A 16,428-nucleotide genomic window follows, 5' to 3' on the forward strand; every position below is an offset into this window, starting at 1 on the left:
AAAAAAAAAAAAGCACTGGTGATGGTACCACGAAAAAAAAAAAGTACTGGTGATGGTACCACGAAAAAAAAAAAGCACTGGTGATGGTACCACGAAAAAAAAGTACTGGTGATGGTACCACGAAAAAAGCACTCAGTACACTCTGTAAAATGGTTGGTACTTGGAAGAGCATCCAGCTGTAGAAGCCATGCCAAAACAGACAGGGATCTGATGTGGCTCCTGGCAAACTGTCAACCAATGCCAGCATGGAAAACGGAGATTAAATGACGATGACATAAAAATATCAAAGCTATGCGATGATGCATGCTTAATTCAAAAGAATGTAAACAAATAAGGTTTACACTTGATAAATCTGAATGCTACTCCTAACGCCATCTAGTCACGGATTTTCTCTCTCGATGCCATCATTGATACAGTTCATGCAGCAATGACATCATTCAACCACTACAATATACCAAGCAGTCTACTTTAAATACAAAGAATGAGCTACTTATGTGCAAACTTTTACTCAAATTCTTTCTGGAGTATTTCAAGGATTAGCAATAAGAAAATCATCTGGCTGTAAAAGAATGCCTTGCAACTTTGTTTAGAACATGAAAGCATGGGGAAATGACACAAAAATGGATGTGTGTGCATCTCTCACAGCCTGACAACTGGTGCTGGATTAGGTCTCCGTGACTTAGTGTTTTGCCAAAAAAAAAAAAAAAAAAAAAAAAAAGATCAAGAGGATAAGCATTAGACTTTCAAATAAATACTGAAGATACTTTCACTGGCTAAACCCTGCAAGGAAGTGCCCCAGCATGGCCACAGTCCACTCACTGAAACATGTAAACGACAAAAGAATTTCAATGACTCTGGGATGATGAAAAGCAAAGGGTACTTGGGTGGAATTGGTAGCTATGAAGCTCACTTTGCAGTTACATGGCTTTGGCTTCAGTCCCACTGCACGGCACCCTGGGCAAGTGTCTTCTAGAGCCCCGAGCCAAACAATGCTTTTGAGTGAATTTGGTAGGAAACTGTGTGGAAGCCTGTTGTGTGTGTGTCTGTATTTGTCTCCCGACAACTTGATGGCCAGTATCGGTTTGTTTACAACCCTGTGACTTAGCAGTTTGGAAACTGACACAAATAGAATAAGTAGTAGAAAACTTGAAAATAAATACTGAAGTCGATTTACTGAACTAACCATTTCAGAGTGGTGGTCCAGCATGGCCACAGTCTAATGATCAAAACAAATAAAAGTCAGAACAAAATGACTTGAAACATAGTAGGAGATACCCAAGGTGCTACACAGTGGGACTGAACCCTAAACCATGTGGTTGCAAAGCAAGCTTCATAAACACCCAGCCATGCCTATTCCAATAAAATTTTTAAAAAAATGTTTTTTTAAATCTAGAACAAGACTGGGTTATTCCAACAAAGTTATAAAAATAGTTAAAAACAAATCTTCAGCCAGTTAAATGTTTAACAATAGAAGATGAGGTGTAACACAACCGTTAACCTAAATATTTTGCTTTCTATGAAAAACAATTCACAAAAACCGTTACTGCTGATCTGAGGTGTGTTTGTTTACGATAAGTGTTGCTGTTTAGCCCAGGTTGAGCAGCAGACCATAACTATTGTTATTCTTTCTTGTATAGCACATCTAGGACTACATCATCCCATTGTGTCTCTTTTTCTGTCTAAGGTCAATAGGGTGTGTAATGTAATTTGTATGAGATTTGGTTGTTGTTTCCAGGGGACTGAGTAGCCTGATGGAGGATCTCTCATCGGTAGGTGAGAGGTGTGATTCATTTCACATACTTGATTTGTTTTTTATCTTTTACTTTTATTAATCACTGGACTGTGGCCATGCTGGGGCACTGCCTTGGAAGGATTTAATTGAACTAATCGACCTCAAGACCCATATTTCTTCTATAGTCTGGTACACATTATATTGATGTCTTTTGCCAAAGCACTAAGTCACTGGAATGTAAAGAAACAAATACCAGTTGTAATGGTGAGGGAACAAATACAATGATGAAGTGTGTGTGTGAAATTTTGCAGTCTTGTTGTTGGTAATGGTGGTGATAATGGGCACTGCATATGTATATATGCCATATATATTGGAATATATGCAGTCTTTGAGAAATTTCTGTGCTTATATTTGGTATGTGTGTGTTTCCTTGATATCAGACAATGGCTGTGAACAAGTATTACTGTCATACCAACAGTGTTATTTGCCCAAACCTTCACTAAACCATGTCAGGCCATGGAGAAATATTACCTTGCTGGGAAACAGGTAAGGGTTGATGACAGGAAGGGTATCTCTGTTATCTGATAGTTTATATAAACAACAGATTTACTTAATTGACAGTAACATGCCAATGATATTGACTTTGCTTTTTTTTTTTAATTTTTTTATTATACATGTTTCTTCTCTGCATAAACCAATCTGTTATCTTTTCAAGTTTTTATTTCCCTCTCAATGTCTGATAAGACCTATCTCAAATCTTATCAGATCAGCTTGTCTACTAACCTTGAAATTAACCCATTCAATACCAAGCCAGCTGAAACTGCCTCTGGCTCTGTAGCACAAATGTCTGGTTTTCAAAAGTTCTGAATTAAAATTTTCCACCAAACTTCAGTCACAAGTTACATTTCTAACACTAGCTTAATGATAACTAAGTTATTTTACTAAATTCTTTGTTGTATCTAAAATTAATTGACAGAAACACATTTTAAACAGAAATATGGTAACAAAAGAGTTAAACATGCTTTATCTCCATATTTTTCAGCAATTTCTTTTTTATCAGACAGGGTAAGAGCCTTCCAAAACTACAAAAGAGTTACGGGGACAGAAGGCGGAAAGAGGGAAGGATAATATTAGTCAGTCTTCCTTCAATATAAACATCTTGACCTTTCTATGTGACCAACAAAAACACAGATAGTTGTTTAAAACACTGATAGGTGTCTCATTTTACATACTTGATTTGTTTATCTTTTAGCATTTTAACCGTCCATATCTGGTTCAAATATTCTACCTGTTTTATATGTGATTTATAAACAATCACATCTTCCAAATTTCCAAGCCATGACATAACACAATTAATTTAAAACCATAACTATTTAATGTCCATTCTCTATGTCATGAGTTGGACGGTTTGATAGGGGCTGACCAGCTGGAGAGTTGTCTGAACTCCATTTGTCTGATTTGGCATGGCTTCTATGGCTGGATGCCAACCACTTTACAGAATGTACTTGGTGCTTTTACCTGGCATTTGTCAGAGTAGTCTGAACACTAAAGGGCAAAATGCCAGGTTATCCTGTTCCTTTTTCCAATGTAAAAAGCACCCACTACACTCTCAGAGTGGTTGGCGTTAGGAAGGGCATCCAGCTGTAGAAACACTGCAAGGTCAGATTGGAGCCTGGTGCAGCCTTCTGGCTCACCAGGCCTCAGTCAAGCCATCCAACCCATGCCAGCATGGAAAGTGGATGTTAAACGATGATGATGATGAATGTGTCTCTTTCTTTCTTTCTTTCTTTAACCTTTTTGATACCAACCTGCCTCAAATCACCCTTGGCTCAATGATGCAAATTTACGTGTTTTAATGTGATCTAAATTAAAATCTTCCATCAAAATTTCATGTTAATTTTATGTACCAAACATCAGTTTAATAATGACAAAGTTATTGTTATACTTGGGGATGGCCATATTTTGCCAATTAAACACGTTGCACTTCAGCTTGACTATAATGATGAAGTTATTTCATTAAATTCATTATTTTCAAAAGTTAATTAAAACAATGTCAGTGTTTTTTCAATACAAATATGGTAACAAAAAGGGTTAATGCAGCAAGGTGTAATATTTGAAGGCTATCTAGCTACTATTTATAGCAAACCAAGTGACTGTTCAGAGTATCCATGGGTAACCTGCAGCCAATGAGACTTTCCGAATGGCACACCTATTGAAAAATTACCTTGAATTGTTTAGGTAGTGCAGTCCACCTGATGAGGAGCCAAGCCTCATGTGACCTGCTTTTCAAAAAAGGTTGCCCATGCTTGATGTAGAGGCACCCTCAATGGTTCAAAGCACTTGAGTAGTTGTTGTTTAACCCCAGGCCAATTCTGAAGGAGCACATCCGTGCTCAAATATTTCAGCCATACTTTATCATCTTTCTCCTACATGCAAGTGACCCAAGACAACATTATTCAACAAGTTCTCTCTTAAGGATGACAAAAAATGTTTAAAAGGAAATATGACTGCTATTTCAAGCAAATCAAGTACCCATATAGTTTTCTCCCCCATTGGTTGTTGCTTGACTCCAAGTCAACCCTGACACTAGGTATGTCTTACTGTGACCACTCAATCTTATTGTTAGAATAATTACCCAATGTAGCCTTCCTTTTTTTAAGCCATTAGGGAAGTAGTTCTCATCTGGGGTTCCTCTGGCCTGGGGAGTGGGGGTGGTCATATATATAAGATTTTGTTGTTAAAATTCATCGGCAATACAAAAAAATATTAAAATTTTTTTTTATACCATTCTTAATAATATTTAATTACAAAAATACAATAAAATTACTTTTTATATACAGTAGAGTGAAATAGGGATCAAAAGGGTCCACAGGAGCAAAAAAATGGTTGAGAACCCCTGCATCAGTGTGTAATTTGAGGGAGATTTGATTACTATTTCCAGCAAGTCTGGAATCATGTTGAAGCTTTTCCATTGATTTGTTAGAGTTTAAACGATTTTGTCAATTAGCTAACTGCATTAGTCCTAGTTTGTATTAGTGACAATAGTCACAACAGTGGCAATAGCAACACAATTGCTTTAGTCAAGTGCAACAGTCTTAATCACATGCAACTGCTTCAGTCACGCACACAGCTACATCAGTCACATTTCCAGCTGCATCAGTAACACACAGCTGTCCTAGTCACGTGCAGTAACATTAATCACATTCATAGCTGCTTCAGTCACATGCAACTGCATTAATCACATTCATAGCTGCATCAGTCACATGCAGCTGCATTATCTGCCACTTTATATTAGTCACAGTTGTACTAGGGTCAATCTGCATTAACCATTGTCCATCATATCAGTCACAAAATTGTATTTATTAACAATCTAGAAAATCTTGCATGAAGATTTGTTTATAAATAGCCTTTCTTGTATCATTACTAAACGTGTTTGACTTCTGAAAATATTAATCACATAACGCAACACACTCCTCCTTTTTTCACCCATTCAAAGAAATATTCTTGGAATATTATTTGCGCAACTCTGTCTCTTTCCTTTCCCTCCCTTTCTCTCCATGTTATTCCCCTCTGTTTCTCTACTCCCTCTGACTCTTCCTCTCTCCTTCCACTACCATATGACCAGTTACAATCTAAGGCGGTGCCCTCCTTTTTCATGTTGCCTTCAACTGGATTGGTAACACTTCTCTGTGTTCCTTGCTCTGCCTTTCCCTTGCTTTTAGTCCTTTAGGACATTTTTCATTTCACCTTTGCGTTATACAACACTTGTCTGTGCTAGCCCATGGCTTTTTTTGTTCTGACCTCCAGTGTTTGTTTTCTGTTCTTTTGTGTATTTAGTATATGTTTTACAACTTGACCATCTGTGTCTTTTATCTGTTTGTTTATTACTATACGTGTTTGACTTCTAAATATATATATATATATAAGCCATTATTGGACAGTTCAATGATGGCTTAATAGGTCCAAATTTCAAAGTACCTGTCAATGCTATTCTTGTTAAAGAATATTAAATTTGCACCCAACCAAATGTTTTGAGTAATCCTTCAATTTAATGTAAAATCATTTTTATTATAACATAAGAACATTCATATATATGGCAGTTCCCTAGCATGGCTACAGCCTCAAGGCTGAAACATAAAAGAATATATATATATATATATATATATATATATATATATATATATATATATATATATATATATAAACCATCATCATCATCTTAACACCCACTTTTTCACTGCTTGCATGGATCAGATGATCTATGCGACCATTGATAAACTTTGCTGAAGCAGAATTTTCTATAGCTAGATGCTCTTTCTGTTGCCAACCCATGCCCGTTTTTAAGTGAGGAATTTATTCCCAGCCAGTCTATCAAACAGTGAACTCTCTGGACATGGCTTCGTAGAAGACTGCAAGTGAATGCCAGCTGTTTGTATGAATGGTGGAATCAACAATCAATAAGCAAATGCCAAGACCTATCAAGAAGGCTGGATATGCTTTCACGGAAGACTGCAAACAAGTGACACTGTTTTGTATAAATGGTGACGCTTCGTTTACAATTGGTGTGCAGATGTCAAGACAAGAGAATACATATTTAGTTGCATACACATACATCTTTTTATCTTTTACTGGTTTCAGTGAACTTGTCAAATGAATCAACCTCAGTACTTGATTTTTATTTATTCATTTTTTTTAAAGTCTGGTACTTATTCTATCAGTCTCTTTTGCTGGACTGCTAAGTTACAAGGACATAAACACACCAACACCAGTTGTCAAGCAGTGGTGGGGGATAAGCACAGACATAAAGACGCACATACTAAAGGCTTCTGAAGTTTCCTTACTAAATTTTACCCAATGTATTGATGAACCAGAGGAAACCAGCCAAAGGGGTCCTTACAATGAGACTGCACCCCCAAACCAAATGCTGCCAAGGTAAACTTGTTTCCCACACAGCCATACCTGCAGGGGCCTCTGAGAAATGTTTGAAAGATACTGTTCTATACATATACTGTGAAATGTCAATGAGGGAACCTGTACATGGTTGTTTAACGAGCTAGAAATAATTGCTAAATCTCTCTCAAATCACACCTATCCTCTCTGTCATGTGCCATGCTTAAAAGATGTCAGCAATCAGAGACTCCTATGCCTTTCTGTCACACACACAACTGGCACCTTACTGAGCTGGTCTTTCTGAAACCAGATGGTAAGGTCATTGGGTGTTTTCTTTCTCGATTACCATCTTGATTGATCAAGTGCTCAAACTTTACTTTTCTCATATACACCACACCCTAATCTAGTTAAAAAAAAAATCAAGGACATGATGGATGATGTCTTCCAAAGTATTATATTCCTGAAAAAATAAAAGACAGGATGGTTGTGGCCAGAATTCTTTTGATTGTAAGCCTGCTTGATTAGGACAGACCACAAGCTAAATGCAAGAGCTGAAAGTTTCTCAGCTGATGGCGAAATAAGAGTCTTTGTTTGGACATGTTCTGAGAGGACCAAATACACTGACCAGTGGCTGTAATTCTTAGTCACAAAAATAAACTAGAGGTGCAGGCATGGCTGCATGGTTAAGAGACTTGCTTCCTAACCATGTGGACTTGGGTTCAGTCCTATTGCATGGCACCTTAGGCAAGTGCCTTCTACTTATAGCCCCAGGATAACCAAAGCCTTGTGAATGGATTTGGTAGACTGAAACTGACAGAAACCTATTGTATGTACATATGTATGCTCATAATTAATAAAGTATGTCTTTTTAGGACAAAATGTATTAGGTATCACCAGTTAAGTGCTCAAATTTGAACAATGCCTGAAGATCTGGAAGAGATGTTTAAAGGGCAGAGTAAACTAAAAGAGCAGTTACTCTATTTGTTAACATTTACAATTACCATGAAAATATCATACAGGATTACTACTAAGAAAATCTCTCAAAACCTTGTCGGGTTACTATATGGAAATTTATACAGAGTTCCTATGACTCATATCTATACAACTATGGATTAACTAATTCGGTATTGCAACAGTCTTACGCAATCGGCAGAAGATTGGTGAGGTGAAAAAGCTCGATGAAAATCAAAAAGTAAGGCATTTTGAAGTGTGCTCGATGCTCTTTCTGTGAAACACCAATGATCCTTTTCTTGACCGAATTGTCACTTGTGAGGAAAAGTGGATCCTTTATGAAACGATCAGGTCAATGGCTTGATCGTGATTAGTCCCCCAAACATTTCCCAAAGTCAAAGTTGTATCAGCCAAAGATTATGGTAACTATCTATCTGGTAGTCTGCAATTTGTGTTGTCCATTACAGCTTTCTGAAAGCCAATCAGAGCATTACAGCAGAGATTTACTGCAATCAACTCGCTAAAATGCATGCTCACTTGCAAAACCCAATTCTGCTCCATGATAATGCAAAGCCATGTTGCAAGAATCACGCTGCAGGAACTCACAGACTTGGGATACGAGACTTCACCACATCCTCCATTGTCTCCTCATCTTTCACCCACTGACTACCATTTTTTAAAGCATTTAAACACATTTTTAGGTGATAAAACTTTCAGGGTCCAAACCAGAGGTCTCAAAGATTTCTTAGCATCAAAGCCAGTAAGTTTTTATCAATGAGGCATAAATAATCTCGTTGATTGATGGAAGAGATGCATAGATGTTCACGGCTCATACTTTGACTAATCAAAACATTTCTATTGCAAATTTTTCCAGAATAAAATTGTTTCTGAAATGAGCTATTATTTTCTGAACAACCTAATATATTCCTATTATAATCACTTATGTGATTATACAATTTTCCATGTTAATATACTTCTTGTCGTGACTATTCCAAATATACTTACTCTATTCTCTCTTATATTCTAATATGCACATACGTATGTGTGTGTATGCATGTGTATATGTGTGTTCCCTTGTTTTGACAACAGGTAATGGTTGTAAGCAATAGTTCATTTCCAGTCTTCTATAAAAGCCATGTCTGGCCAGGATGAAATATTACTTTGCTTGGAAACAAAGGAGAGTTGGTGACAGAAAGAATAACTGGCTGTAGATAATCTGCCTCAACAAATTTCACCTAACTCTTTTAAATATATATATATATATATATGTAAAATGGTGATTGCATCACCTTCTCTATCATGGGACAGTACATTACACACACACAACAAACTGCTACATAGTTACGGTTTAGCAAATCCACTAACAAGGCATTCATCAGCCCAGGGCTACAGTAGAAGACACTTGCTTAGCCTAAGATGCAGTGAAGGAGACTGGACCCTGAAGGAGACTGGACCCAAAACCATGTGGTTGCAAAGTGAGCTTTTGACCACAGCTATGCTTGCCCCTCTGTATATGCATATTTCTCAGTGACCACACTCGAGATCCCAGCTTATCATAGGTCTTTGCTATCATTTTCTGTATCTCTTCCCCATCCAGTCCTTAGTAACTTTAGCATAATCACCAGGACATCATAACGAAAAAATATTCTGCATCAAGCACAATAAAATATTTAAAAAAAGACCCAAAAACATTCTTGTTTCTTGGACAGTTGTGATTCAGAATGAAACAAGATTTCTTGCTCCATTCTGAATCACAACTGTCCAACAACTGGAAATGTGAAACTGATTAGCAGATTTTTTGTGATATTTTTACAATGTTTTTGCAGCTTTAATAATAAAGTATATTACTCTACTTCCAGTATTCGAGTACTATTTTCCCCCACCTTGTTTCACATTTATGTACTTACTCTGGTATGTATGTGTATGTATATATATATATATATATATATAGATAGATAGATTAGTTACAGGAATCATTAGAATCTAAGCACATCAACACACAAGACACTAGGACTGGCTACATACCACATATTGAGTTCACACCGAGGTAAAAAAACAACCATGAGATGAGGTGTGTTAGTAGAATACTGTATATATATATATATATATATATATAATATATATATATATATACACATACATACACACATATTTATATACATAGGTACCAAATGCAATATAAACTGTAGATCCGACTCAGGTTTGGCATAGGTATAAAAAGAACACAAATGGGGATTTAAAATATACAACTGTTCCAGTGGAATTTTATTGATGTATTCACCATGTTGATTGTTGGATAGGTCGTCACCAAGGTGGTTTTACCTCACCTGTTTGATATCTGTTTAAAATTCTACCTGAAGATGGTGGATTTATGCTATGATGTAATCTATGAATACATCAATAAAATTCTACTGAAACAGCTGTAGTAAATTTTAAAAACAATTTGTGTTCTTTATATATATATATACACACACATGTATTTGCTGGGTCTGTTATTGATGTCAATACAATATTGTTACTTCTTTTGAGGGTTAACATTATTCCTTTTACTATATTAGACTGGGATTGTTGAAAAGACAGAAAAAGGCACAAAACCCCCACTTAAAATACATATCATTACATATATATATATATATGCGTACGTGTGTGTGTGTATGTATGTATTTTGTACAAACTGTTATGTGTCTACCAACGAGATAAAAGACAATTTACGAATAAGTTTCTTGTTGCTCTGTTTAGCCTCAGGTCAGAACTGATCCAAAAACTAAACGAGATGGTCAAATTTATTTATTATATATCAGTATTCGATTAAAATAATGGCAATAGAAATATAGATCCGAGTATTACTGTTGAAATTCGGCAAATAAAACAGAAGCACAAATGGACACGAGAGGAATACGTTTCAAATGCTAAATGCGTATTTATAATTTTTTTTTTAAAGAAGACCAACAATAAAGCCATTCAAAGTCGTTTAGTAAAAATAACTTCAAAGGTGCCCCTAGAATTTACTATAGCAAGATAACGAGGGAACCTCTCGATGTGGTGATAGTAATTCATCCTTCTAAGGAATAAATGCCAAACCTCCTTCTAATAATACTGTTACCACTTTTGAAAACCGGTAGGACATATTGCGTAGCGCAGACCTAGAGAAACTGTGAATAAAGGAAGAATTAGGGATGGTCACAGTTAGAGTGTCTGCGCCTATGGGAGCAACTATAGGGACCAAGCATCAGCGAACCGGCAACGGAGCCTTCAAGTGGTCATCCTTTCACCTGCTAGAAATAATAATCAAATCTTTCAAATTATATCACATCGCAGTATAGATTTTAAAAATCGGGGGTGGGGTTGGGATATTGGATAACGTAGTCCTAAGGTACCATCATGTCTGAATGAAATAAAGACGGGATGGTCACAGTTGGAACACATTTGATCACATGTTTATTCAGTCAGTTGTTTGTTAAACGATAGTATAACATCTAACTGAATCGTTGTTACATACTAATTGTAGTTAATTAACTGTGTGGGATGATCGTGTAAAAGCTTCGAAGAACAGCTGAAACAAAAGACGAAGCAAGAACCAAGGTGATGAATGACTGTGTAAAGGAAATATGTATTTGTACTAACAACAGGTTAGGGTCAGATCATAAAGAAATAAAACATCGTGACACACATAGACACAGAAATACGAAGTAGCAGGCAGACATGTAAAAAAAAAAAAAATTTTTTAAAGATTCGAAAAATAAATGACTTACCGACAGAATAGTATAAAATCCTGGACTGGTCTCCCATTGTTTTAACTGGTGCACAGCAGGTTTGAGAACATCAGCATTCTGGCTGCAAGCATTTGTTAATGTGTGCAACACGATGGGGCCTGCACTTGCCAAGTCCATTTTGACTACGGTTCCACTCATTCAGGGTGTATAGCATAAAAAACAGAACGGCCTCAGTTCTTTTACTCTCACCAACATGATCTTTGCAAACATATACGAAACAGGTAGATTTTCATATTAATTAATAATAATAATAATTATTATTATTATTACTATTATTATTGTGGAGGTTCTTTCAATTAAAGTTCTAATAAAATCTCTTAATACACTACAAAATACATTTAATGTTTTACGTGTTCAGGGAGGAAATATTCTTTGGCTAACAAGTTAAAAATAAGTCGTATAAACATATATTATATGTAGGCATATATTATTATATCTCTCTATATATATACAACATGGGATTTTACCATTAATGTAAGCAAGATAAACGAAAGCAAATATTTTTGCTTCGAGAGATTGGTTTAAGAGATTCTTTGACTGAGTGAGAACTTGTGACACTCACACCATTACTTTATATATATATATACATATACACACACATATAAATAACTATATACACATATATAACGGTAAAATAATGGAGTCTCTTGTATGAAGGAAAAATGCGAACGTTTTTAAGAGCGTTAAGTGATTACAACCCACCACAAAAATATAGAGAGAAGGTATATTCAGTCTGTGTGTATGTTTATGTGTCTAAGGATGAACTTGTTAAATGATTGCAAGTATTTCGTTCACATGTTAGCAGTGAACGAAGGTGGACTTGTTTATGGTAATGTTTGAGGCCTCATCTATATTAACTTTCATCCAGGCAACGTTAGTATTGAGGGTGGATGGTCGCTACGTTTTGTTTTCCCCACTCAATCCGGACAATGTAGACACTGACAACAGATACGACACGAAATTAAACATGTACTGCCATGAAATGGTAATAGAATTATTTTCACAGACAAACTTTCTTTCCATTTCCCCCGCCATTCATTTTTTTTTTGTTTTTGTTCTTCCTTTTTTTTAAAGTCTACTTTAAAAAAAAATATAAACAAGCTTATTTCTACCTGTTGGCTTTTTTCCCTTTTTTTTTCTCTCTTTTTCTTGTTAACTTATATTTTTAACAAAGCATCTTCTTGTTAACTTTTGCGCTGGATTTGATCCGAATTTGAAACCACATCAGAGGAACACATGGGGGCAAGATTTAATACTACTTCCGCTCATAAATATCTTTCATGACATCAACCGCGTGCAGAGAAATAGTTTAACAACTATTTCACAGATCCCTATCCGAATCAAATTTTATTTTTTTCCTGAAATATATTAAAACCCACTTTTTATTTTCAACAAATAAACTTAGTATTTTCTATTAAATATTACATTGTGAAAATTAAAGATAATAAAGTATAAGGTTTGAAATTTTAAACCAATATTGAGATCTTTTTATCTTTTGCTTGTTTTAATCATTCGACTGCGGCCATGTTGGAGCACTGCCTAGAAGGGCTTTAGTTGAAGGGCTCTAAGAAATAAATACTGGTATTTATTTCTTAGAGCCTGGTATTTATTCTAACGGTCTCTTTTGCCGAAGCGCTAAGTTATGAGGATGTAAACAAACCACTACTTCCCGTCAAGTGGTGGTGGGAGACAAATACAAACACAAAAACACAATACAGGTATCGAACTTCTTACCCAGCAACCTTGGGGCTGGAGGTGGTCCGGATTTCTGGATTTTCCGGATTTCTGGACATAGGCTAAATATATACCAAAAATATAAAATAAACAACGAAAAGTAAAGAACAAAATTGTATAAAATATACAAATTAATATACAAATTAATACATTTCTAAAGCAGGGTCTGTTTGATCGTTATGAAGCCACTTAAAATTCTTAAAACCAAAACAAAGCAGCCGGAGAAATTCAAAGCTAGCCAGTTTCAAAAAGGGTGGTGAGCTGGTAGAATCATTAGCATGTCGGGAGAAATGCTTAGTGGTATTTTGTCTGCCGTTACGTTCTGAGTTCAAATTCTGCCGAGGTTGACTTTGCCTTTCATCCTTCCAGGGTCAGTTAAATAAGTACCAGTTATGCACTGGGGTTGATGTAATCAACTTAATCCCTTTGTCTGTCCTTGTTTGTCCCCTCTATATCTAGCCCCCTGTGGGCAATAAAGAAATAAATATTTTGTTTAGTCAAAGGGTGTCGAGCTGGTAGAATCTTTAGCACTCTGGGAAAAATCCTTAACAGTATTTCATCCATCTTTACATTCTAAGTCCAAATTCCACAGAGCTTGAAATTTGCCTTTCATCCTTTTGGGGTTGATAAAATAAAGTATAGTAGAGCACTAGGGGTTAGGGGCCAAAATTTGAAACCAATCTTTTGTTTAGATAGAGAATTCACACGAGTTTCTGTTTTTAAATAAACTAATTTGATACTGGCTGATACCAGTGTCGCATAACCAGCCCATTTGAAAGTACCCTTGAATCGTTGGGAAATACGCTGCACTTGAGAAGACCTACTGAGTCAAGTAAAATCAAAAACGAAATCAAAATGGAAATTGTAGTTGTGGCCAGTGCCAGTGCTACCTGACTGGCGCCCATATTGGTGGCACATAATAAACACCATTCAAGAATGAGTCGATGCCAGAGCCGCCTGACTGGGTCCCCATGCTGGTGGCATGTAAAAAGCATCATCTGAATGTGGTCAATGCCAGTGCCCCCCGACTGGCTCCTGTATCAGTGGTACATAAAAAGCACCATCCGAACGTGGTTGATGCCAGTTCTACCTGACTGGCTCCCATGCTGGTGGCACGTAAAAAGCACCCACTACACTCTCAGAGTGGTTGGCATTAGGAAGGACATCCAGCTGTAGAAACTTTGCCTGATCAAATTGGAGCCTGGTGCAGCTTACTGGCTTGCCAGTCCAACCCATGCCAGCATGGAAAATGGACGTTAAATGATGATGATGATGATGATAATTTGGGATGCCAAAATATGTAGCGAATAACTGTCAAAAGGGAGATTTTCTTGTTTTTCAAATTAAAAATTACACTCAACAGAGAATATTATTTGCAAGATTTTGCATTGAAACCTACTGTTTCTATATTTCAGGGTTCCTTCGTTAACAATATCTCATTACTTTCAGCTAAGCAACTGATATGATGAGAGCTGCTAATTTGAGACTGGTGGTTTTGTTGCTGGGGTGTTTACACAAAGAAACAATCTCCCCACACACCATCACAGACATACACCATTTTCTGCAGCAAATTCAAAACAAAAGTATTTCACAAATAAATTTTAACCTAATTAATCCTTTGTTTTTTTTTTTTTTTTTTTTACATCCATTGCCCTGTTTTGGTCACTCCATTATTGCCCCATTTTTCTTCAATGACACCCCTGGATCTTTCCACCATCCTGACAGGGGTGGTACCGCCCACTTTGGGAACCACTGGGATAGAGTGTAGTGGATGGGTGGGTGAGAGGGATGGTAGCTGCCTAATGCATTCTCCTATATTTAGGTCAGCTTATGGACAAATAGGAAAAATGATGAGGATGGTGCAGTCAACATGGGTGGTGGGGAGATGAGAATTGGAGCACTATCAATAATAAAGAAACAAGGACTGAGCAATCTGTAGGTGGAAGAGGATATCAAGGATGTCAGATGAGGGGACAGCAAATGTAGGCCTGGAAGGGTCCAAGTAGTGCAGCTTCTAAACACATACACTTGAGTAAGAATATGTGTTGCTGTGGGCGGATGATTCTTCTCCAGCATTTCATTGTTCCTTTCTGTGTGATCCTTTCTCATCCCTTCGATGAGGTACAGCATCTTCAAATCAACATTCACTACTTCATTCTTTGTATTCCTTGGTCTTCTTTGTCTGTGGGTTTTATGAACTTGGGAGTTACCAGCACTTCCTTATGCAGCAGTCATTCTCTCTTGTAACATGGGGAAGGCACGTGGCTTAATGGTTAGGGTATTTGGCTCACAATCATAATGTTGTGAGTTCAATTACTGGTGGCATGTTGTGTCCTTCAACAAGATGCTTTATTTCCCGTTTCTCCAATCCACTCAGCTAGCAGAAATGAGTTGCACCTGTAAATCAAAGGACCAACCTTGTTACATTCTTTGTCATGTTGAATCTCTCTGAGAACTATGTTAAGGGTACGCATATCTGTGGAGTGCTCAGCCATTTGCATGTTAACATCATGAGCAGGCTGTTCCATTGTCATAACCAATGGAGTGCCACAACATCTGATTCCTCTCATACCATGTATTTCCATCAATTCATTTGTATGCTGGTATTCATGCTTACTAACATTGTTCATCCATTGGAGCCAGTGCTGGATTAATCATTAAGAAAAATAAGTATGTGCTTAGGGCATCAAGGGAAGGAGGGAGCACCACAGAAATGGTAAATGGTTTACAGCACAAAAGAAATCACTTTAAACTTGCTAAAATGATATTCAGGATGCCTTTATCTCTTCCTTTGCATTTCTTTCAAAGGCACTGACTGACATCGGAAGCGGAAACAGCCGTAAGAATTGTTATGTCACATAAATGTTATGTTATGTCATGTTTTGTATTAAATAAATAAGTGATAATAAGCTACAGATGTGGTCCAATTGATTTGTTGATCTAAGGTTTTCTCCATTTTCTAATTATTTAAATTTGATTTCTGATAAACTTTTGTTTATTCTGTTGTTACCTGTACTCTACGAGCATAGTGTGTCTGCATACCCATTCCCACAGATAACACAGATAACTGATACCAATAGTAAATATGGATATTTTATCTCTTAGTTGGTAACTGTGACTGCTAATTCTGCTTACCTATATGTGTGTGTGTGTGTGTGTGTGTGTGTGTGTGTGTGTGTGTGTACAATTATAAATAAGGGCAAAAGAAAAAGTTTTCTTTGCTAATATGCTGAAAAATAGACACTAAATCATCTAATCACATAAAATATTTTTATGTGTGTAATAATAATAGTGAAAATATTTTATGTGGTTAGACGATTTAGCATCTGTTTTTCAGCATATTGGGAA

At 36.5% G+C, this 16,428-nt stretch overlaps 1 protein-coding gene across 1 annotated transcript in view; it reads right to left on the minus strand.

The window, feature by feature from the left end:
- The window catches only part of LOC106884472 (importin-11), a 66,799-nt gene that overhangs the window by 45,931 nt on the left and 4,440 nt on the right, over positions 1-16,428 (minus strand). The window contains exons 2-3 of the mRNA XM_052972227.1: positions 13,081-13,142; positions 11,326-12,704 (exon numbers count right to left, since the gene is read on the minus strand). Coding sequence (XP_052828187.1) covers positions 11,326-11,484 — 159 coding nt within the window. The 5' untranslated portion in view covers positions 11,485-12,704; positions 13,081-13,142. The remainder of the gene's footprint in view (positions 1-11,325; positions 12,705-13,080; positions 13,143-16,428) is intronic.

The sequence above is a fragment of the Octopus bimaculoides genome, chromosome 12 (genome assembly GCF_001194135.2).
Source record: "Octopus bimaculoides isolate UCB-OBI-ISO-001 chromosome 12, ASM119413v2, whole genome shotgun sequence".
Classification (NCBI taxonomy): domain Eukaryota; kingdom Metazoa; phylum Mollusca; class Cephalopoda; order Octopoda; family Octopodidae; genus Octopus; species Octopus bimaculoides.